The 25,508-nt window shown below is 37.3% G+C and overlaps 2 protein-coding genes across 2 annotated transcripts; one reads left to right on the forward strand and one right to left on the reverse strand.

The window, feature by feature from the left end:
* Nucleotides 1–1,962: 1,962 nt before the first annotated feature.
* Nucleotides 1,963–8,309, forward strand: LOC143450753 (uncharacterized). Its single transcript, XM_076951420.1, has 7 exons — nucleotides 1,963–2,095; nucleotides 2,313–2,828; nucleotides 4,009–4,155; nucleotides 4,291–4,437; nucleotides 4,514–4,660; nucleotides 5,053–5,193; nucleotides 5,491–8,309. The coding sequence occupies exons 1-7, from the start codon at nucleotides 2,020–2,022 to the stop codon at nucleotides 8,013–8,015; spliced, it is 3,699 nt and encodes a 1,232-aa protein (XP_076807535.1). The 5' UTR covers nucleotides 1,963–2,019; the 3' UTR covers nucleotides 8,016–8,309.
* A 243-nt stretch (nucleotides 8,310–8,552) lies between these two features.
* LOC143448892 (uncharacterized) lies at nucleotides 8,553–21,835 on the reverse strand. The gene is made up of 19 exons (XM_076948822.1): nucleotides 21,555–21,835; nucleotides 21,258–21,402; nucleotides 20,720–20,845; nucleotides 20,454–20,548; nucleotides 20,250–20,373; nucleotides 20,059–20,171; nucleotides 18,982–19,107; nucleotides 18,702–18,837; nucleotides 18,481–18,586; nucleotides 17,941–18,066; nucleotides 17,638–17,761; nucleotides 17,122–17,176; nucleotides 16,194–16,288; nucleotides 15,904–16,053; nucleotides 12,330–12,582; nucleotides 11,911–12,093; nucleotides 11,550–11,637; nucleotides 11,388–11,477; nucleotides 8,553–10,370 (listed from the first exon to the last, which is right to left on the reverse strand). Exons 1-19 carry the CDS (start codon nucleotides 21,675–21,677, stop codon nucleotides 9,716–9,718), a joined length of 2,913 nt encoding a protein of 970 aa, XP_076804937.1. The 5' UTR covers nucleotides 21,678–21,835; the 3' UTR covers nucleotides 8,553–9,715.
* Nucleotides 21,836–25,508: the final 3,673 nt, after the last annotated feature.

Consider the following 25,508-nt stretch of genomic DNA (forward strand, 5'->3'; position numbering starts at 1 on the left):
TTACCTTGTTCGGTTTTTAGACGATGAAACGGTGGATTCTCGTTTGTCGTACAATATTATAAAAAGTTAATCAGGAAGAAAGTCTTTCCATTATTTAACAAGTACGTTTATTTACAACGTAACCAATATGTCATGGTAAAAATGGAGCAGCGGAAATAAATTATTTTCTGCAAGGGTAATTTGCTTGGCCAAATACCTGTAACAGTAAGGGAAGACCGTACAGTTTAGTTGTGACGAAATATTATCATTTTAAATTCAGTAAGAAAAAATAAGTTTAATTGGATCGCTATAATTTAGTACAAACCAAGCTGAAAACATTGAGTTTGTGTAGATACAAACCACTAAACTAGAGCAACAGGTTGATTGACTGCTTCCGTGACAGCCAGTGCATAGATTATGGTGTCAATATACTTGCATTTGAAGGTAAATACCCTACTTGTTTTGCCAATATGCTAATCAGAGGTGGGCAGTCGGTACTTTGAAAGTACCGTCGGTAACAGTACCGGCTCTTGGAAAAAATGTACCGACGTTTCCGGTATTCGGTACTAGTTTAAAAAAGTAATTCGGTACTTTTTGTGTAAAAGACGCTGCTGCATATGCAATGTTTACCGCTATTATACCCTCGGTAAAGGTCAAAACATATGTGACGTTAATCGCTTGCAATTTTTCTTGACATTTCTAGATTAAAAAGATCAACAGATGCTAATATTGGTATTAAGGATTAATTAACATGTATTTTTGAAAACATACTTGTTAAAATTTTGAAATAATCACGTGAAAAGTACCGAGTACCGGGACCGACTGAAATTTCTTGAAAAAAGTAATTCGGTACAGAGAGATTCGGTACTTTCTTCCAAAAGAACCGACGGTACCGGTATCGGCACTGAAAAAGTACCGCGGTACAGTAATTTGGTACTAAGTTATAGCACCGCGGTACTGCCCACCTATGACGCTAAGTAAAAGTACTGCAAATGCATTCGTGTTGCAAACTTTCTGCATTTTTAGACAAACAAAAAAATTCTATAACAGTCATTCAGACAAAGTGTTTTATTTCTTTTAACAGGATACCATAAAAGATGAATGTCGCCAAGCCTATACGTCAGCATATGAGATTACTTATGAGAAGATTGAATCACGTATACTTTTGGATAAGTAACTAAGTTTTAGGGTGCTTTGCCTCTTTCCTTGCTCGTTATTTGTTTTGCTTACCAGGATTTTATCTTATCCTAATATCATGACTCGCATATTTGGTTTTTCCTTGGTCACGGCAACAGATAATGAAGAAAAACGGTTCGATACGAAGCAATTTTTTTTGCTTGCCCTCTGCTCAGACCTCAGAGCGCTCAACGAATAAAATGCAGTAGTGCGGTGACATAGAAATACTGAAACAACAAAACTGGTTAATTTTACGAAAAATCAAATATTTAAATTAAAGCACGGCTTGAAAGATAGAATGTAATGCAACAGACAAAATGTGGCAATGTCTTCAAAAGGTAATGAGGATTGCGTGAGTTTCTTTCCCAGTAATGATCTGCTCAGCATTTTACTTGATGGCGCTTGACTTTTCATGACAGGATGCATTAAACGTGCTTTGTTCACGTAAATTACTTATTTGTTGCCATTTTATGTGGATTCACAAAACATTTTTAATGAAAAAGGCATTTTGTATTGCCTTGTAAATCAGCAGGTAGCCTATACAAACAGCTTGGATCGATTTCAACAATATCTTAAAGCATTGCTGTTTTGACGTTTAAATCATTATTTAACTTTTTTGATACATTTTAATTGAATTAGTTTCTATTTAAATATGCTATGTGTATAACTATACGGTGAAGTTATGTATACTTTCTGATATTTGCTTAGATCAAATCTAAAAGAAAGGTAGGTAGTAACTTATAAAGTTCACACAAATTTTGTGCAGTGAACATGATATGTGTTTTCTTTTTAGATCAATACATAGTATTTCAGCTTTTATTTACTGGAGTAGGCTACTTATATATTCTCAGAATATTAAGAAACATGGTTGCTGTTCGCCAATTGTTACTGATTGCATTATTGGATTCAGTCATGGGGACTAGAGATATCTTTTCACTAGGTAAGTCAGGAGCTGTACGATATGAATTTCCAGTAGTTAATGCATGAGAAGAAAACGATATATCTAAAACTCTTGTTGTAGTTATCGTTTAACTATTTTAAAACAAGTTTAAAATTGATGTCACCCCTACACTGTTGTTGATATAGTGAGCTAAGCTTTGACAACTTATAGCTGAGCTCAAATTTAATTTTTATTGGCTTACTGTTTGTTTGTCCAGAATACTGCCACTTTGAGTACCCGAGGTGTCCGTCCACTCATTTTAACTGCAAATGCGAAGTTGACTTTTTTAACGGACGGGAATGCATACCTAAATCTTGGGTATGTGATGGTTGGCGAGATTGCTCCACGGGCGCAGACGAACTCGACTGCAGATGCCCAGGCCAATTTCAGTGCAACACCTGCAGTTCGTATGACGAAAGCTGCACGCCTCTCTATCAATGCGTCCCGTTAGATCGACTTTGCAACGCATTACCGCGTTCCGACTACTTTGAGGACTACTCGGAACCAGACTGCGTCAACAAGAGGGACGAGTACGGTGGTCAATGTGAAAATGATTATGGATTCCGCTGCAAAAACTCGATCTTTGTGTCAAATTATTCACTTTGTGATTATCAAAATAACTGCCTGGACAATACCGACGAAGAGTTTTGCTCCTCTTGCGCTCCAGGCAGTTTCGCAGCTTGTTCAACAGGAGCGGGCACCGTGGGAACAACTTGCTATAACAGTGAAAGAGGCGAGTTTGAGTTTCCACCTATATTGGGTTTATTTTTCTAACTCAAATGAACAGCTTGAAGCTTATTACGTAGCCTAATAATATCTTATGTAATGATAAAGTTAACTTATCATAAATAATAATGCGACCAGACAAAAACATAACATCCTATATCATGTTGATAATACCTCAGTATATTTTAAACAATATTGTCCAGAGAACATACCGGTAGGCCTACACAGATTCTATGTCTACTGTCCCATTCTATCCCATCACAACTGACAAATTCCATTTGTCGACAAAAGAATGGTACAACATGTTGGCAGATCGAGACATGAGCACAACGCGTCATGCTAATAACCTAACAGAACGTGTTAGAAGTACTGTAAATGGTAAATGCTTATAAAACTACAAGAACAAAATTTTTTTGTTGTCGTCGCGTAAATTGTCGCGAGCCCTATTAATTTCTTGCTACAATCATATATGTCACGCAATGATTTCTGCTTGTTTGTGTTGCGGTTTTCGCAAATGGAAAAAACCCCAGGTTTATTTGACAATCTATTTCTAAGACTTGAAGTGTTTGTAATATTTGACCCTTCTCTTAATAGGGCCATGTATTAATTTGTAGTTCATTATAGTTTATTTTTCCGGAGTTTTTGGTCTTCCCTTCGCTCAAAACTTAGAAATGCGACAGGCTATACCCTTGATCTCACTATACGATGTCAGGCTTGTCCAGTATAGGACACTTTTTTACCAATTTCCATATCTTCCCATGAAATTCCTTTTTATTGATACATGAGATGTATAAAGTACGTCATCTCATGTTTTGAATCCAGCCTTTTTAAGTCAAACGGTAACATTTATATGTGTATGGCGACTTGAAATTTGAAATATTCCTATACTGTACTTTTAGTTGTTAGCCTTATGCAGCTTCTGTTATGGGACAACAATTTTAAATATTCCTTCAACGCGGAGCAAAATAAACAAACAAATCATAAAAAAGTGTTTTAGCTTATTTTTTTTTATTACGTTTCAGTAAATTTAAAAACCTTTCCATATTGAACAGGGAACAAAATCCATATCCAATCTCCCATCCCATGTCATGGGAAAAATTCTATATTATAGGGTTCACATTGGCGATCATGTGCCACTCTCTTCCTTTTACAGTGAAAGAAATTTAATATATTCTTTCCGGTTTTAGATAGATGCAATGGAATAATTTCTTGTGTAGACGGTAGCGATGAACTAAATTGTGAATCCTGCCCCATTAATCGACCTTACAGATGTAACTGCAGCACTGGAGAAAATATTACATGCACCGAATATCTCACTTGCTACTCAGACAACGGTAAATTGTATAAATTAATCACCAAGTTTGAGTATATTTCACGTCAAGACTAGATATAGTATAATTGTAACGGTAATACAGCCAATTTTACACAAAGGAAGGTTGGATTTGGATAACAGACTTATCTTCTAATAGAAAAATGCAATGGTCGAAACGACTGTGGCGACTACACTGACGAATATAATTGCACCAGCTGTCCAGATAACTTACCGCATAGATGCAACTGCAATCAAAGAGACAACTTCACATGTACTGGTTACCGTGTTTGCTACTCTAATGCTGGTCAGTTTATATAAATTTGTCGTTTTGTGTTTGCCATTTTCTTTGTCGCGAATTTGAATGCTATTTGTGCGTGCAGAAAAGTGTAATGGAAGAAATGAATGTGGGGACCTAACCGACGAAAAAAATTGCACCACGTGTCCGCCTTACAAGCCCCACAAATGTGAATGTAGCAACCCAAAAGATTTTACATGTGACTACGGACCGACATGCTACTCTGATATTGGCAAGTGTTTAAGTAGCCTTCACAACACTTGATATATGATAGATTCAGTTAAAGCAGAGCAAAATGTAATTACTGTAGTCGTTTTATAGCTGTAGCAGTAGTAGTAGTAGTAGTAGTAGTAGTAGTAGTAGTAGTAGTAGTAGTAGTAGTAGTAGTAGTAGTAGTAGTAGTAGTAGTAGTAGTAGTAGTAGTAGTAGTAGTAGTAGTAGTAGTAGTAGTAGTAGCAGTAGTAGTAGTAGTAAAAGAGCAGCAGAATTGACTCACAGGTTTACTGATTTAATAATAATTTTTTATCCGTTTTGACCTTTTGTTCGTTTTGCGTTCGATATAGGTAACACTTTACTCCCAATAGAATATTGTAGTTCCTTTTACTGAACGTCGCAAATTTGCAGAAAAGTGTGACGCTGTAAAGCATTGTTCCGACTGGAGCGATGAGTCCAATTGCTCATGTCCCGCATACAGACCTCTTAGATGTGCTTGCAATCAACCGAACAACATAACCTGCGCGTCACAGAGCTGTTACGCCGAATATGGTAAGTAATTTAAATCCTTTTTGTGCATGTAATTTCACGTTTTTACTAAAATTTCCATATAATGTTAATCAAAACGAACAAATAGCTACACCGTTTCTGCTCACGTCATATGCTGGTCTACATTAGGCTTCATAAGAAACACTTTGGCAAATGTTTACTTTCATTAATTCACGCATGTCGACTAAATCCAATAGGCTGCTGGGTGCCAAAGCGTTGAAGTGAACGCAATATGTAGAAAAGATAGCTTATATAGCCTACAACCACAATCATAAAGTTGCTTGTTTGTTTTCTGAGTAGAAAAATGTAATGCAAAGTCTGAGTGCTCGGACTCCACAGATGAGATGAACTGCACCTGTGATGAAGGTCAGTTTACTTGCGGTTGCTTCACATCTACGGTCCCTACATGCGACAAGAACCGTGGAGGTTGCATCCCCCTAGAAAAAGTTAACAACGGGAAACATGACTGCGCAGACAATACTGATGAGCCACTCATTCTATCGCTGCAAAACTTGCAATGTGGAAGTTGCGATTTAAGCGTATATCGTCTCAATAACAAAACCGATTGTGAGATTATCGGTTTTCCTACTTGTGACAATTCGACTTGCTTCAGTATCGCTTCAGTCGAGTGCATTGAATACAACTGCACCAAAACTCAAACAATCTGTACTTCGTTTTGTCCATCTGAAAGTTCCTCAGTAAACTGTACCAACCTGTTACAGTGTTCAGATCAGAGTACCATTTTGTCCTATAACTTTTGTGATGGAAAAGCAGAATGCTTCGACAAGAGTGATGAAGTTCTTTTCAACCCTGGCTTTAAATGTTCGTCCAAAGTGTCTCCTTCCAAGTGTGTGCTTCCGCAATGGAACTTATACGACAGCGTCGCCCAGTGTTATGATCAATCTGACATTTGCTTTGGAGATGACGATAGTTTCAACTGCTTTAGGTGTTTGGACAGACGCTTGATTATATCAGCAAACCAGGTTTGTGATGACGTCATTGACTGTTACGACCTATCCGATGAATGTCTCTGTCCAAACAACAACTTATCAATATGCGCGACAGTTTTTGCCAATCTCGAACCGAGTAAACTGCAGTGTAACATGCATCAACTAAATTGCTCAAGCTCCAAGTTGTTGATACCCGATGTAATTTGCAACGAAAAAATTGAATGCGAAAACGCTGTAGATGAAGAGAACTGCGTCCACGTATTAACCACCGTTAGCTCCACCATTAGGTGTCGTTCGAAATCCGGAGACGTGAACGCTAAACGGTGCGACGGAAGACCGGAATGCAGCAATTTTCAAGACGAATGCTCATGTGACAACTCACCGGAATTTTGCAACGATACTTGCAGCTCATATTTCCCTATGGGAGACCGCTACTGTGATGGCTTTGTTGATCAAGCCTGGGTGTACTTAAACGACACGACCTGCAAACAAGGGTTCGATGAACTTTACTGTCCAAAGCGATTTTACTGCAAGGCCGGAAAGAAGGTCAGTATTGATGTGATTCAGACATGCGACGGAAAAGTTGATTGTGATAATGGGTTGGATGAATTGGCTGAAAATTGCAGTAATCGTAGGTTTTACTGCCAATCGCGCTCAGGAGGTTTGATATCAATACCAAGGTCACTCATTTTTGATGGAAAACGCGACTGCATCGATGGAACTGACGAGTGTCCAATTGATAATGCAGACAACGTGTTTTCCTCATTTACCGAAATGATTGCAAGTCTTCCATTGCGAATTTGGTTTTGGGGTGTAGCTTGCGTCACAATAAGTGGGAATTTTTACGTTTTCACGACAACTTTGAAAACCTTGTTTAAAAAGAATTTGAGCGACGTGACAAGATGCAACCATATTCTGGTTTTAAATTTGGCTTTCGCTGATCTTTTGATGGGCATTTATTTGCTCATAATATGCATAAAATCCATAGAATATTCGGGAAGCTACTGTTTCTTTGACTTTCAGTGGAGAACAAGCTGGCTCTGTATAGCAGTGGGAAGCCTTGCTTTTATATCGAGCGAAACTTCCTGTTTTGTGATGGCCATAATTACCGCTTTCAGGCTTTATAACTTGTATCGACCATTTCAGGCCAGAACCTCTTCGACAAATGTTTGGAAAGTGTCCGTGGTCTTTGCTTGGATCTTGTCAGTACTGATCGTTATTTTTCCAAGCTTATTATCCGATTATTTTATCCACAGCGTTTGGTTTCCAAATCCCATCTTGAAAGCAGAAACAGTCACAGATAACAACGTCATCGAATTTGCCTGTCGCCTGGCAAGCTTAACCAATACGACCATTGAGCAGTCTGGGAATACCTGGTTATCGGCAAAGACATTTTTACAGAGTAAACATCCATCTCTGGCTCCAAAGGGCGAAGTCGGTTACTTTGGAGAAACAAGCGTGTGCATGCCGCGATTCTATACCAGCTATGGTGACAGGGGTTGGGTATTTTCGACCATGTTGATCACGTTAAACTTCCTATGCTTCGTGTTTGTTGTCATTAGCTACGCGCTGATATACAAGAAGACATCGAATCGACCGATTGAGACCAGTAACACGCAAAAACAAGCAAGGAAACTGCAAAATCGCTTGGCACGTCTCATTTTTACAGATTTTCTCTGTTGGATACCGGTGTGTTTAATGGCATATTTGAAACTGGCCGGGGTATATCTGTCACCGGATGTATATGCCATTAGCGCTGGAGTTTTGCTTCCAATAAACAGCGCGCTCAATCCCTTACTTTATTCACCCTTCATGGACAAGTTGCTGCAAGGATTGCTGAAAAAGTGCCGCGCTATTTTACCCAAATCTGAATGAGTGTCTGTCAAACAAAGCAGGAAACTGTCGTGAAGAAGTGTCGTCAGCATCAATAAAAAGTTGGATTAACTTCTGCCTTTATCCTCGCGAGCCAAAATGATACAAAAATTTCGGTACGGCTTGGGACATATTTGGTAGCTTCACAATAAAACTCGTTTGAGTTGTTATTTTTTTGTAATTGTAAATGGCGATGGAATATGTTTAATAATTGTAAATTCATGGAGTCCTACTTTTAGTATTTACTAAAACAATCATTGTTTTAAGTCAAAAAAGAAAAGGTTTCTTTATAAAACACTGCTGGCTTAAAAATGTTGAGGAATAAAAAAACATTCGACCTTGATTATAGAAAGTCGTTTGGTGGTGCTAGTGAGCTCAGGCGTGATACTTGATAAGTGTAAACTCGTATCTTGGAGACAGAATGTGATTGCGGAAATGCTCCCACACTTGTGCAAAAAGACAATTTTTAGACAATTTGCGGACGTGATATTTCAAACGTCTACATCCCAGCAAACCTAAGCAGCCGATTTCATGAGCAAGTACTTTTTAAAAGCCACGTTTATTACAACAGTTGACTAAATTTAAATGGCAAAGAAAAATAATTCAGACATGAAAACCGTCCAATTTAGTCATTTCAAGAATTACAAAAACAAGATTGTTTTACAAACAAGAACGGAATTTGTTAAATCTGACGTAACTGCGCGTTAGTATAAAACTGAAATCGCAATAATTCGATTAAACAAGATTGCTCAAGATGATTTAAAAAACTACGACTAAAACTAATATGAAGCTATTTAAAATGAAAACGTCATGTCTGTCAATCAAACACGTCCAATAGTACAAAGGTAGAAATTTAAAACACGCATTGACATGGAAGTACGTAACTTTGAAGCGGAAATAGGCACTGATTGTCAGGCACGGAGAAAGAAAACAAAAAAGCAAAATTATGGCAACGCGATTTCAAATCAAACTGCGACACGTACGGCACTTATTGCAGTGAAAGAAAAGGCAGGTAAGCGGTGAAAACGTGCTTGACACTCAGTGCACACAGAAATTAAACGGAACTCCTTACTGGTTAAAAACTAGTACACGTCATTCCTAAAATGTTTCTAACTGATTGTATATGGATAGTTTTCACAATTTACATGAAATTAAGAGATACTCTACATGATAATGCTAAGTTTCTAACAAAGATAAAGGTGAATAAACAACTATTTGTTGAAAAGGTAAATTCTACAAAATCTGATATCCCTCATCGCGATCTGATAATTGCGGCTTTTCAAAGTGCGTAAAACGTACAATTTACTTCTTTATTATTCACAACCCCAGTAAAATGCTTGGATTTGTTAACCACGGCGGAAACACACGAGCGAAAACTACTGGCAGCCTAAACGATCGCTAACAAAATTACACTTTTTAAGTAATTACGATTTCGAGCTGGCGTCAAAAAATTTCCCCGTGCACAGTTTGGCATAGAGTAGCCATATTCGAAAACAACATGCCTTCGATATTGGAGAGCCGATTTCTTTTTCAGATTTTTCACATTAACACAGGCATCACGTGACACGTCCACGAACAAAAAACACCAAACTTTCATCAGGTAGCAATTTTCATTAATTAAATAAAAGCGGGAAATCCAATAACACTCAATTATAAAACACAAGCATTGCACTTTGAGCAAACATTTGGAGAAAAAGCGGGCTCTATAGCGTAGGAGGTGGTGGGGGCAAATCTAAATACGCGTCCATTTGGGGCTGCTGACGTCTCCGTTGCATTGACCCCATATTCTTCAAGGTATTATATAGCAGAACATCAGGAGGTGGGGGAGCAGGAAGATCCATATCATCTAGAACAGGATGAGAATTCTTTGCTGTAAGAGCCTGCGGAGTATATAGGGGCAGGGGAGGAGGGATGGTAGGGAGCTCATCTTCTGGAGAACTATCTGTGGGCATGCCAACACTTGAGTCCCTGTCGTAAGGTTTTTTCAATGGTAGGGAAAAGTTGGGTTGGATACTCCTTGAGATCGGAGGATTGAAACTACCGAAGGATCCCTTTCGTGACGAGGAATTTACGATATTTTCGCTAGATTCACTCAGGCGTGTGCTTGGATCGCGACGAGGCGGAGGAGGAGGTGGCATTCCATCAGATCCCTTTGAGTTTCGTCTGCCTCCAGATGAAGATGGAATAGATGAAGTACTAGCAGAGTTCGGAATACTATCGATAGAACACTGGATGTTATCAGTAAACTGCATTGATTCCAATGATGCAGGAGGAGTAACCAGAGAGCATGAAGGCGCTGTGGACATTGAGCATCCAAAGTTGGTGCTGGATTCCTCTTGCTCACAGTTCCAACTGTGCCTAAACAAAGACAGAAATGCATTAATTACAGAAAACTGTATTCGCTTCCGGTAAACAGCAAGAAACATAACTTTATATAGTTAAATGTATTGCAAAAGTTTTAATTTGAGTTTTAATATCTAATTCTAATTGTAGTGTCTAACTGTAGTCGCAAAAAATTAAACAAACTGAAAAATCAGAAACAGTAATTTAACTACCAGTTAACGTTGTATGGTGTAACTGAGAAGACAAAATTGCTTTCCTGTGGGAACGCATGTTTTTGCGAATACAGTAATAATCGCTGCACTTATTCAGAAGCATTTGTCTAAATAAGCGCTCAGGCGAGTGACGTATCCGCGCTGATTAAATGTGCCTATGAAGAGTGATAAACTACAACAAACTGGCTCACAAATCACACTTCGCTTTTTCACCTCATCATTTGAAAGTGTCGGGAGTGTATAAACCGGATATGTTTTCATAGCGATTAAAAAACACCAACTTTGTAACCATTACAGTAGCTCATGGGTTGTGAAGAACGGCCATCAAAGCTGTTTTAATGATTTTCATTTCCTAGTTGGCACCCCTAGCGAGCAAACAAACGATCTTCGTGTCTTAAAGTATTACAAGCTCGTAAATCACGCGTGCCCCAGGACGATGTGCCATTAATCGAACGGGGTTAACCTGTTACGGTCGATGTGTGGCCCACCCGGTTTCAATTAGTCATTCTACATGGCGGCGGTAACCACAGCACGGTGACGTCAGCGTGAGGGCCGGCTTCACCGCGGTTTTATTTCATCAAAAGACAGATTTAAAAGTACAGGAACGGAAGCTACAACTATAAACACTCTGCTATTAAAAGAAGAGGTTTTATTGTCTTATCAGGAGTTAGCCAGGTTCTTATCTCTCTGATCTTTGTCAAAAACTCCTCATAAACGATTTTTATTATCAGGGGCAGCGATAAGGTTAGCGAAAGTTCCAACAAAACATCAAAACGTGTCAACTCCCTTTAAAAACAGACTTAATTTCGGTTTTCATTACCTGTTAGCAGAGTGACCGCTTGTTTGACTTAAAGTTTTCAATCTGGAGTCGCGAAGTATAGTACCTCTGTTTGACAGCAATGTCCCATACCTAAAAATAACAAAGCAAAGTTTATGGAAAAAAGCGCTAGGAATTTCCTGCAACGAAATATATGCTGCTTACCTGTGATCTCTTTGCTTGCTGGAATGATAATTTATAGGCAATGTCGCGTTGCTGTAAAGGTGAAAGTTTGACGGTGGTGTCGAAGTTACTGCGTAAGAATTAACATTCGAGCGTCAATGCCATTTCACGCAATAATGAGACTTATCATATCACGGTATCCCACGAGCAAAGGTCAAATCACACGGGAAAGTATCTTGTTACAGGATATGCTGCGTTCGCGAATTTTCCCAAAAACCATCACATAATACAAAAGCTCGGTACACAAACAAACGATACGAGGTTTATTTGCAATATTTTACTAGCTCGATAGTTTGGACAGGTGCGACACAAACTAGTAGCAACTGTGCACTGGGATAATCACCTGGTGTTAAGTAATCAGTCGAAGGCTGTTCTTCAGTAACTGTAGCTGTATTGATCAATGTTGCAACGGTAGGTGTGAGCGGCGGCATTCGATAAGTCGGTTGACTGGGAGGCCGAATACTTGAGATTGACTGCTTGCGAAGTAGGGAGGCTTGCGGGTGCGGTGGCGGCAGTCCACCTTGTTCTGAAAAGCCACAATATTACAAGATAACATTAATTCCTGTGTAATGAAACTGCACGTCCAGCTTAAGTTGGTAGAAGTGGCTTATACTAGATGTTGGCACTTTACAGTTTTTAATCATAATCACAGTATTCCCGTAGAGCACTTTAATCGTAAAGTGATACGCATTTTAATCTATTTAAACCACACGGTAGCACAACGCAAATTTCCTAATGGCTACAAATGATAAAGAGCGTTACCTGATATGCTTAAACTCCTTTTTACAGTCCCAACCAACTCAAGGTAGTTCTTCGAATTGGAATCGAAGGAAACTCCGCTATCCGTTGATCCACTGTTTCGAACTTTCAAAGATTTGTGTCTCCGGTTGCTGCCAATATTTCGGGGCAGGGTATTCCAATAATCGGGCATTGGGTCGGGAGGAATGTGACTGTATGTGTTTTGAATGGAACTCTGTGGTAACCAGATTGCGTTCGGGTCGGCGGAATGAGCCATCTGCATCATAGAACTTATTTGAACAAGAAATCCAGAGACGAAAAATATCAACTAGCGTTGATCGGTTGACTAAACTCGGATGGGGTGTGAAGTGCAATATTACAATTGCACTGGTTTATGTGATCGGATGTGTAAACTTGATAGCTTTGGATGAAGACTAAAGTAACTTATTTCCTGCAACACTGAACAAATCAAAATTTAAACTGAAAATTCTGCACTTTGCGTAAAATTATTGCAACCCGACATCCTACGAATCGTTCGCAGAACAATTGCCATTGGACTTATCTGTTCAAAACATACGACGAAAGTCGACATAAATAATTGAAAACCTGCAAGACGCAGCTATTGGAGCAAGAGATCTCTTCAACGTACTAACGTAACCTTAGCTTAGGCTGAAATAACCACCTGAATTTAACTGCATAGTTGTTTACGAGTTTGTTAACTGCTACTGCCCAAATTTGTCAGTAGCAGGAGACAATGCTGTATTTTACGGATGTCTGATTAATAGACGATTACCAAAAACAGGTCGCCAACAGACACAGACTGTAATAGTCGCACAAAAGCATAAACAAGTGCGGTAATCACAAAGTTCAGTTTCTTGCGTCATGCCCTGGTCTAAAATCTATAAATGAAAGCGCGTACCACACTTAAAACTTTTTCCAAGAAAGCAAGGAAATCGGACCTATGCTCATTTTTGACGCTGTTTCTCACTCGTATTCCCACGGCAAAATACGCCTAAGAATGCTCACTCCCAACAGTCGCTATACATCATGTAGAGTCTGAGTACAGTAAACCCGTATCAAATCACTGATTAGGGTCGTCTAGACGTTATACCTCTCCATTTTTTTCGCCTACGAAATGCTGGATATTGTCAAAAACAACCAACGAACGTGTTGTCATTTCTTTTTGCACAAAAGAAATATACGTGATAGGGCTTCGTGTTTGCGAATCCAATCACGTGCCTTTTTAAGATATTAATTTCTAGTTACGCAATGTTGAGCCGAACAAAATAATGTAGCTGCCTGAAGATATTAAATTACTTACACGACTGTCTATATTCTGGGTTCATTCAATAAGTAAAATATCGACCTTATCGCAAGCTATTTCAGCATCGGTCACTTAAAGCCATTGACAAAAAGGCATATTCATGTAATGTAACGTGTAATGAAAAAAGCTGTCCACGAGCGTGTTTCACAGAAATCACGATAACCTGACCGCTACTTCGACGAACTGAATATTGTTTACGAAGCTCGCGCTTCCATATTCGATTTCGTACGGTGGCATTACGAAAACGCGGGGGCGGTCTCCGGACGACAATTGTTGTGAATCAAGATCGAATAATTTCGTTCGACTCGACAAAATAGCACCGCTGTAATACGAGAACGAATTATTTCAATAAGAGAAATGTATCAAATTCCGACACCGCTATCGCCATTTCCTCAGAATGTCTCTCGCTGCAATGGCTACTTGTAAAAACAACTTGCTCGGTCGTTTGAGCTGAAATGAGCATTATCATTCCTATCTGGCATCTCTGCAGCATATGCAAGTCGGTCTACGCTGGCTTAGTTGTCTCTAAAGAAAAAAGTCTTTTTCATGATTTGGAACATACGGATGACGTCCGTCACGGCTCGACATGTAATTTTATTTGCCAAAGCATGTCGCTGGCAAGACTACGATAATAACAACATCGCTGGGCTCGATTCATGAAAGCCACACATTCATTATGCAAATAATACCACGCGTTTGGGAAATCCAGATTTGTCAATGTACATTTGGCGGCGTTTCTGGAACCTTCTTTAATGAAAAAGTCAAGCTGTGAGGGGTTTTAAGAAGTACAGAGCATCGTGTCCAACCCATTATTATTCATACGGAAAAGATCAAGACGTTTTGGCATAAACGACCCGTAATAAGACTGTCGTAACGACACAAGTCATCCAAAACTCCCTTGATCTGACTAATTTTATTGTAACGTCGTCATGGTTACCGGACCGTAGTCGTATTTGCGCTTCCGTTCCAAACCGTTGCACAACTTTGTTACTGAAATTCAATTCTCCTAACCTAGGAACCGACGATTAGTCGTAAGCGATATATTAATAAGTTACGCTCGCGAGACATAATCTGTTAGCAATCAACAAAAAACAAATCAGCCGCTGAAAAAACGAAACAAGCTTAGGAGAGATTTCGGCACCTTAATCTAGTAACTCTATCGCAGTCTTGGCACTGCGGTGATCAAATCTGGGTTTCCGCAACATAACCTTAAATTAGCGCCCGGGTTCCGTTAAAACAGGCCTGCTATTATCGAATTTGTACAGGGACCTGCCACTACGCATCATTAGGCGCTTATTGAATTTGCCTAAGGGCCTTATCTGGCAGAAACTGGATACGAGGTTGGGAATTGGCGTTTGCGCATATGCTTGTTCGAAAAAACATAAATATCGATATATTGTGCAGTGAGGCCACGTCATATTAGATTCGACTAAAATTAATCTTATTCAATTCCACTGCATCACGTCTGCAACTGTATCAGATGCAGCGTCGTCACGATTGCCGTTATTAATATCGATTTCTATTTTGGGAACATATTACCGACCAGTGACGTGCATTTCAGCGTCCAATGCAATAACTTTCTTGCGTAATGAAGTTTTCAACTTTCGACAAACACACAATTCCATTTCGAAACTCTTGCTATAAATTATTGCTTTATACCAAAGAAATGTACACCACCTACACTACACCAGTGATGTCAAATTCAATTGAAAGTTTTCTTTTTTTCTTATATACTTGCCTTACTAAACCCTGCTGATATTCTGATCTGAAAATTATCATTTGCAATAAGACCAGCTGCTGTTGAGCTGTCATGCGTTGCAACGTTGCACAACTTCAGTTTTCAAACAGAAAACAATGCAGAGAATATCATGCAAGCTTTGACTGTTCAACTGTTTTCAAAACACAATTAAATGCGAGAAGTCACGATGCCGTCACGTGTTTCCTCTTCGACCAGTGTCATTTGCTTATACAGCTATTTTAATTTCGGCTTGGCATCAAGCTACTGTCGAACGTGATGGTCTTGTCCGAACAACTGGCTTAAAAATAACACCCCGTGAGAATTATAACCGAAACAGAAAAAAAGCTCTCTTTTGTTAGTGTAAGTGGCATGTTAAACGTTCAAATAGATAGATTGTGGTAAATATAATTAATACCTCTTTTTCCTACTTAACCTGGCCTACGCAAATATGGTAACAAATCTGACTAGAGAAGCGTAACAACTTAAAAAGGTTAACAACTATTAACTACATCTTACTAAATCGCAATGCAACATACTGGTATAGTCCCCGTTGACAGAGGCCTTCCTTGCGCAGTTTTCCCGGACGTTGGTCTGAAATCAACACTCCAGCTATTGCGATATTGGCTCCGCAGCGTCCTCTGATGGTCACTTTCGCGCGCTATATCTTCGGCGTTTTGAATAACCATCTACGGGATTTAAAAATCATATGAAGTACTCGGCAAAATAATATCCAACAAAGGCGTGTTCAAACTTCACAGATTTTTATGGAAGTGGAAACAGATCTCCATATGACACTAAAACATTCAGTTTTGCGCGAGCACTATACCTGGTCAAAGAAGGAATTTCCGTAATCTTCGATGGCCTTAAGGGCAGCAGCCAGCGGTGACGTCACTCTCTTGGATGATAAGTGGCAACGTAACGCTGCAAAGAAAAAAAAAATGCTAAAAAAAACTTGCGTTTACCTTGACCTTGACAAATCCTTGACTTGCAATAAAAGTTGTAAGATTGCAAACAAAATTGTGTTGCACTAGTTAAAAAATTTATACTGGTTTAAAAGCTTCACAGAAATTGCAACAACACTCAAGAAAATGTGTCAAGGATTTGCAATAAAGCCGTGTTGAACTGGAACACTTCATTGTAAGTGATATAAATTTGAGATAACAGTAAATAAATGAACCTCAATTTTAACATTGGCAAATAAATGAAGAATTGTGTGACTAACTCAAACTTTATGGAATATAAAAGTGCATAGTTGTTTTGCAAGAAATCATTACTGCTCTTGCAACCAATCAACCAACAGTGGAATAAGCAGTTAACAACAAAACCTAAACATTTGCAAAAACTTTGTCCATTGTTTGTCTAACTTTAATGAATGAGCACAAGTACAATGCAATAATTCAATTGAATAAAAACATGTATTAATGGGTTAAATAGGTGATAACCATCTGTGGAATAGAAAAGCTCTAAAGTTCTCCAGTACACTTAAATGAATTTGAGACCAAATGCCAAAATTTTTAAATTCTATAACCATCTACAAATTCTTCTCGAAGTAAAGAGTGTTTTCAAAGGAAATAAACAAAAGCCAACTTTAAAATAATTTCATGGCATAGTTAGAAAAAATGACGTCACCAAGTTATGCTTACAGTACAAATATTGTGTTGTCATTTCAAGATGTTGTTGCAACAATACTGAACTAAAATTGCAGTAGTTTTTGCTTTATTTATGAATTTTGAAAGTGAAGAGCCACCAATTACCTCTTTGTATTGTTATAACAGCTTTGAGCAACCTTTCATCATGCACGTGGTTAGTCTTGAATACAAATATAAAACAAAATAAAAATAAAAAGTTCAAAAGGAATATAAATGCACATGCAAACAACACATAAAATAAAAAGAGATATCATATTCATAAAACACTTATTTAGTTGTAGCACATCATGCAAACGGTCTGCGTTCAGTGTATTAAGACAGCAACATGTTAGTTCAGGTTATGCAGTATTCAGAGAATTTTGCTTTTTAGCATCACCAGGAAACAGACATGTGGAATATCCCTACTATACTTATCCACAAATACATGTCCTGGGTCATTTTATACAAAGCAACTGGAGATTACACAAATACAGAGTAGCAGCACTAACCAACGTGGTAATGCAAATAACCTTGATAATATTTGCTAATGTGACACATCAAAGATGAATAAATAATGTAGTGAGACACAATTAAATGACATTAAATACACTGTGGTCAGGAGAATTAATTAAAAGATCTTACCCGAGGAGGTTGTTTTTTCTTCTTCTTTTGTAGAGTAGCAACCGGTGATTGGATTTCAGGAGGATCATCTCTCGGAGGAATAGGTGGAGGAGCAAGCTGATGCCATGTTGGAATCGACTGAAGGCTTTAGAACGAACAAGTAGAACTCATACTTATTAATATATAATTACTGTACTAGTCATCACGCCAAGCAGACAGTTAATGAACACTGCAATAATTCAGATCTTTCTGATAGTTGCAGATTAACTTATAAAAGTTATACAAGTTAATATTTAACACGATATCAATTGATATTAAAAAAACCTTGTCTTCGAATCAGGTGGTTCAAAACACATTTCTGCTTTTAATTCCTGCTTCAGTTCATCTGCTAAGCCCCGAACAAGCTCCTTTTCTTTTGAAATGTCTCGTTTGCTTATTTTAATTGAGCTTCTGTGAACACAATAGCCATGCCTATGTGAGTCACAAGTAAAGCAAATATATTTAATAAATATAACCATTCATAATGGGTTCTCACTGTTGGCGTTATGGCAAAATGGACAATTGGTCATGCTGTAAAATTTTGGATATTTATGCAACAAGAATAATTTCTAAAACTTAAAAATTGAGGTTCATTTTATTTTGCTGCAAAATGATATTAAATATCACCACAAATTTGACACCTCAAAGTGTTTCCTCTTTTTAATCATATCATATTGCCAAAGTATAAAGCAACACCGATGCCAGAACAGACAAACGTTGCAATTTTCTATAATATAACATACTAATGTACAGTCCATAAACTGTTACAAAAAAAGATACATGACATCACCGTTGCCAAAACGTGTTAAGCCTCCAGCAACTTACATCACTCTTGTTCTAACAAGAGATATTTCTTCTTCGTTATCGCATTGATCGAGTAAACTTGCTGAAAACCTTTTCGGTTTTGCTGGGGTTCTCTGCTTTGGCAAATCTTAATAAGGAAATTGTTAAGTTACTAAAAACACTGACCGATAGTACGACTTCCAAAATAAAAACAGGTGTATTAACTTTAATGGTTAAAACCTGATAAATATTTTACAGTTTACCTAAAAATGTCTCTTCAGCATTCAGCAACATTTTTATTATTTCGGCATCTTTGGCAAGTTCTCGTGGAGTCAAGCTGCTAACAGTTTTGGCATGAGGATTGGCATAATGTGAAAGTAACAAGCGTACCATTGTCGCCTGCAAACCCAAAATAATATATTTCACTTCTAAGGCTGAGAACACACAAAAAAAGTAAATGCTCCACACACTGTGTGCCACTTTATGTCAATATACAGTGGACAAAATACAAAAGAATAGAAACAAAGGACTTAAGAGGTTAACCTGGCGATATTTTGCAGCACAATGCAATGGAGTCCACAGTTGGTTGTTAGCAGCGTTTACATTTGCACTGTTTTCAAGCAGCATTCTAGCAGCAGTAACATATCCGTTGGTAACAGCAATGTGCAACTGAATAAATAAAATTTAAATTGAACCTAAAAATATTCTACCAAGCTACAAATATCCACACAAGTACTAGTTATACCAGGACATAGATATACTGTAATTAACAGTTGCTTTTGGCCATGCGGGTTTCTACCTCATACAACATAAAAATCACATCATGGAAAAGCTATTTAGTTTGGCTGTGAGGTGTTGGATTAAGTTTCATTTTAAATCCTGGTAGATTCTGAATTTCTTAAATATTACCTTTTTTGGATCTAAACTTTATTGAGTATTGACAATTTATAGGATTTATTCCATTCTTTATTGAATGTGGCAATATCATAAAATTCTCAGCAGTCTACTAATCAAACAAAGAAAAGAGTGTTCTCAGACCATGGTCAAAGAAGAGTATTTTAGGAAAATTTTATGGTTGAAATTGTATTTATATAGTTATAATTACATTCGTTTTGACAAAGTGTTAATTTGCCAAATATCCTGTTCGATTTGTATTGTGGACAATGGCTGATCGGTGATGTCATAATGCATATGGTTGTGTTATGTTTCTGATTTTTGGCTTGAATAATATCACCTATAATAATTATAAGCTAATAATTAATTATTATCAATCCAAGCAAACAAAAATTCTTTCTTTTTGTTAGTTATTTACTCAGTATTCTGTTGGTATATTTATCATGAGAAGTTCCGTGATATTACCTGACAATTAACAAGGGTTACATGATGTGAAAAATTTTTAAAATGTGTTGATCTGAAAAGAATCAAAATCATGATTAAAATTTACAAATTTTTTTGATCATTGATCATCAATCATCATAAATTGGCAGTATAATGGAACGCATTGTAATGATAACTTTCGCACAAATTTGTTTGGTACGCTGTAGGTTAGCGATTTCTTGTCTAACAACTAAGAAAAACAAGAAAATGGCAAGAATTCTGCTTAACTTCTTAGTAACATACCAGCGATATGCCTTCAGTACTTGGTGTATCAACAGACTTTCCTTCTTCCAAAACTTTTCTAATATCTTGTACCATTGCTTTTTGAGTCTTGTTTCGCAAACTATGCAACTGATCTACAAGCAAAATTAAAACAAATATAAATAATGTAATCAGTTGAAACTATTTTATGATTAAAATTAATATTAACTAACCATCATTAATTTTTAATTTCTGTTGCATATGTTTTCTCATCATGGATTTCATATGGCTGTTTTCAGGAGCAACATCAATGGCAAAATTCGAATCCGTGTCCAAAATATTTGCATTAGCATGGTTCTGAAAAGGTAGAATATGTAAGTAAGCGCAGGAAAAATAACTTGAACTACCAGTTAATACTTTTGCTGATCATCACAAACCGCTAGTAAGAGTTGTGCACACTTCATGGAATCCCATAAGCAGCAAATATGCAGAGGAGTAGACCCATAATCATCTTTTATATCCACTGAAGCATCTATGGTAATCAAAACAAACTTTTGATTACATCAAAACATTAGTTTTGATTGTATCTCTTCATTAGCAGATAATGGCTCTACACTTTTTTCCAACAGCCATGCCCATGCATGATTGTGATTGTAGAAGCTTAAAGACAGAAAATAACACTTAAACAAAAAAACTTTACTACCTTTCTTGATTAATGCTTGAGCAATGATGTAATCATCGTACACACAAGCTTGATGTAGGAGGGGCATTCCCTCACCATGGACATTTTTGAAGTTTACGGGAACTCCTGAAGATAGGCATTCCAAAACTGAAAAAATAACAATTTCTCAAAAACAGCCATATCAAGAAAATGTGCTACTAGTAAAATAAAATTTTAAATGATCTAAAATTTTGTGAACTAATACAGTACAATCTCTAACTAGGAAACATCAAATCTGGAACATTGATTTCTATGATATTAAAACAGCATTTTCACAAATTATACCAATAACACAATACTTAAATTAGAAAACACATTACAGTATACCTATCAGCAAAGGTTCAATCGGATTAACAAAAATGGAGTAATGGTATATTAAAAACAGTGTTTGTGCATGTACGTACTTAAAAGCAAAAAAATTAACTCCAAACAATAAAATAACTATTGTGTTGTTATGAAAATAACCTCAGAGGTACTTACCGCTAAATGTTTATTTATTTCATACAGGGCATACACATACCTTCATATTTATTCCCTTCCTTAATGGCATCTTGAATCAGACTGGATGAGGAGAAAACCACATGCCTATTTATATTTTCTTGTTTTTTGATGTGTAGCAAAGTGTTATCGATAACAAGATCTTGCCGTTCTTCAAAGTTTTTCAACTAAAAAATGACATTAAAGCATATTAAAATCATTGGAAGTTGTTGGGGCAGCTTTCTTGGCTCAGTAAATGCAAATTATAATGCATTTATTATAACATGTTATGGTGTGAAAATATATATTGCATCTATGTATCTACATAAAATGAACTAACCTGCTGCAAGCGTAAAACCTTGGCTTTATCACTACGAGATTTGTCCAAAAACGTTTTTAATAAAAGACCTTCTTTAACTTTGTAAACATCGGGTGTTGTGCTTCCATGTGAGGAATCTGCCATGTTTTTCTAAGATCACACATTCCGACAATACTTTTTGCAATTACAATCAATTATATGGATACTACAGGTACATTTTATGATTTATCTAGCATAGATAAATCATAAAATCTAGCATCTAGTTACTGACCAAACTGAAATCATCATCGGACCAAGTAAGTTCAAAATCATATAATTTATCTAGGCAAATACACATAACATTTGTTCAAATATAACAAAAAATATTAAACTACTGATATAAAATTTTTTATTTTTTCATGCATAATGAACAAGAAATGGTTTCCTTTATGATGCCACTGAGGATGTTGTCATAACATGCAAACTTGCCTCACCAGAGATTTAAAAAAACATAGTTAGTTATGATTATGAATAGCAGACTAAAAAAAGTTCACACAGAGACATGAAGTTTTATATAAATCATGATGAAGTGGTATTGAGGATCATACTACGATTTAAGCTTGCAAAGTGAGTGGATGAATTGGATTTGTTTTGTAATATGAGTGGATGGCAAAATTCGCAGTGTATCCACAGCGGACAGCAAATATTTTGGGATTGGACATTGATTGTAAAAAAAACCCTATATGTAATAAGCCCAGTTTTTTTGTTTCAAGTGTTTTTTTTATTGTATTATCTTTTCATGGCACCTTATAGATTATAACCATTTGTACATCACAGCCTTCAAACATATTGCTATAATACAATGAACATACTTTACAAAGTAGCTGACCAATTTTCAAGTGCAGACAGATTGTTTATCATTCTGGTTTAAGCTAATACTTAAGGAAAAATGTCAATGGAGTGAATGGACCACTTCAAACAAAGCTAACAGTACATGTTACAGTTGTGATGCTGTGTTGTTTACAGTTTAAACTGTTGAAATATATTGACAAAGTAAACCATATTTTCTAAAATAATTGAACTAAAATGGCGAGAATGAACCTTCCCTTTTTTGTTTTTTTTATCACTTGGTGATCAAATACGCTAATTTACTTAACTGTATACTTATTATAAATCGACGCAAAGATGAAATAGCTTAATGTACACATTGATGAGCCTCGCTAATGCATGTACCACAATTTCCACTAGACCTATGAGTTATGTCTGCTGCCGGTGCATTGAAGGTTATTCGACAACAAAGCAGAACTGAAGTAGAGTGCCCAACCGCATTTAGAAAGTTCAAAGGCAAAATGAATCGTTATTACAAATAAGTCTGTTGCACTAAGTTTTACTTTAAAACATGAATAGTAACTTGGCCTTCTGTTGAAGTTTGGGCAAAATAGCCTATGTATAGAAAAAATTTGGGTCTAGAGCAGAAATGCACAACAATGTAGATAACGTCAAAATTTGAGATGAGACTGTCTAGTATATACACAAAGCCATCCTGTGGCTGTGCACTTGTATACTAGACTAGGGTTACCATATTTGATAATGCGCAATCCCTGACAAATTTACCTCAGTTGCATTGACTAACTTTAGAATATTACCACAGTACATTGCCGCCATTGCTTTTTGTGAAAGAAGGATAAACACCAAATAATACAAAAACAGCCAAGAAATGTTGCATTGTAATACAGAAAAAAGTTAGAAAGAGTTGGGCAACCTAGAAAAGGTGGCACCCTAGAAAAACTTGGACTAAATTACAATTTTAAAAAATTCCGGACTTTTAAGCACATTTTAGCATTTCTCCCTGACGCAGATTTGAACACTAAATTCCTTGACATGTCAGGGAAAATCCTGACGTATCGCAACCCTATACTAGATCCCAATACTTCTACTTAGCCTAAGTAACTTATGTATAGTTACGGGTCATGGTACCATCCACTTGATAAGAGTTTCGTGACTAGCCTAGGCCTATAACCTGTTTCCATCAAAATAGATAAATGATTATAAATCTATTGGGCTACTGTACCCTCAAGCGTGTGGTCATTGAGCTTGCTTACTTTGACCACCACGGTTCGTAGGCCTATAGGCCTATACTTCGCGAAGTACCATACTCCCGCGGTCCGTGTAGGTGGCTCAAAAAATTCACCACCTGTTGGTCATGAATTCACAAACCACTGCCAACTAGCTCGAAACTTACGTTACTGTGGCGTGTCGAATTACAGCATGGATTTACGAATCAATGGCCTCTAAAGCCTCACGCCAGTTAGACGGGGTCGCAACCAAAACACCAAAAGTAACACTGTTTTATAGCATATCTATGGCATCTTGTGGCAATTTAACTAGGGATCGTTTTACGTAAATAGGCCAACTCTGGGCTAACCAGCAAGCACGAAATCAATAGCAGTTCCACCTGATCACATGCTAAAATTTCTTTGTGACGTTACTAATTGCAGCTTGCTGTTTTTCATCAGCGCCCTTATCCGTGACGTCACGAACTCGCTGGCTAATTATTATTATTCAGAGAGGCAGGGTGTAATGGAAAGAAGGGCAATTTATTTTCAAATAATACATGGTTATTGGTTTGTGCTCAATAGTTGACAGGCTGCTCTTGGTAGGTGCTTTTACATTAGGGTAATCTTGGTGACGTAATAAAAAGCAGGCTGTTGATTGCTGGTGGCTGGTGAAGCACCTGCTATTGGTAACGTGAGATTAACTTGTTTGTGACGTAATAAACGACAGGCATTTATTTTTTGTATTGTTTATTTTTTGCCTTTGCCTATAGGGAGCGAAAAGAATGGTTTCTTACATAGGCTGAAATGAATTTGTTGCTGGAAGCTGCTCACTTATCTCTGTTAGGCCAGTAGGCCTACAGCTATATGCTGTTGTGTTGGGTTTGTAGCCTACTCGGTTATAAATTTTTACTGTTGGGCAATGTGTAAACTGGTATAGGTTGGTACTGGTATCTCTCTGGTAATTTAGTGTAGATTGCTCACAGGCCATCTGTCACAGTGGAAAGTGTAGCAGGTGTACGCATGAGATTCATCAACGTCTGAACAAGCAGGGTTAATTTTTTCGCTCGCACTTCTACCTGCGAGTAGAGGCAGATAGAGAAAATCACCGCAACGAACAAATGAGCTTTCTATGCTAGTCATGGTGATTGCAGCTCAATAGACATCTTATAAAAAGTGGTATTATGCTATGTTCTTATTATGCGTAATATTGAGAAAGTGTACAGCACCTACAATAAAAACCTTTTCTTGTAAACTATTTCTGTTGTAATATTAAAACCTTTCGGCTGACAAGAGGTTAGAGTATTCTAACCGCACGCAACAATATAGTCAGATAATTCAACAGGTAAATTAAGTTAACATAAAATAAGTTAACATAAGATAAGTTAAGCCTCTGCAAGTGCAAAGAAATGTGGTACACAATAATCTTCTGCATCTAAAGTTTACAGCATATATGCAATAGCTGCCAACACACTATACTACAAGTAGACAACGGTGGGATTCATCCGGTTCGTGCGAACTGGTTGTTGGAATTTTGATGACCTCCGCGAACCGGTTGTTAACAAGCGTATTTATAGGCCTATGTTTTACTTGGAGCGCTGTATTCCTGCGGCTAATAATAGGCTATTAATAGCCCTAATAATTATAATAACGTTACAACTTACAAGCACGCATGTTTACAACGCATTGTGCAGTGACAATACAGTAGAACTCGCATATAACCTCGTATAAAACGGATCCAATCATCATTGGAAAGAAATCGATTGTTGAAAGTACATTTGCTATTGTCACAGAAGAAAGCGTTCGTTATTCTTGACAATCGATTTGATTTTTTAGTTGTGATATACAGGTATAGCGTGTAGAGTACTGTACCTAGCGAGGCTGCGCGGTGTGCCGAGGGTCAACTTGATATATAACGGATAATCGCGTATCTGTATATATA

Source organism: Clavelina lepadiformis, chromosome 3, assembly GCF_947623445.1.
Source record: "Clavelina lepadiformis chromosome 3, kaClaLepa1.1, whole genome shotgun sequence".
Taxonomy (NCBI): domain Eukaryota; kingdom Metazoa; phylum Chordata; class Ascidiacea; order Aplousobranchia; family Clavelinidae; genus Clavelina; species Clavelina lepadiformis.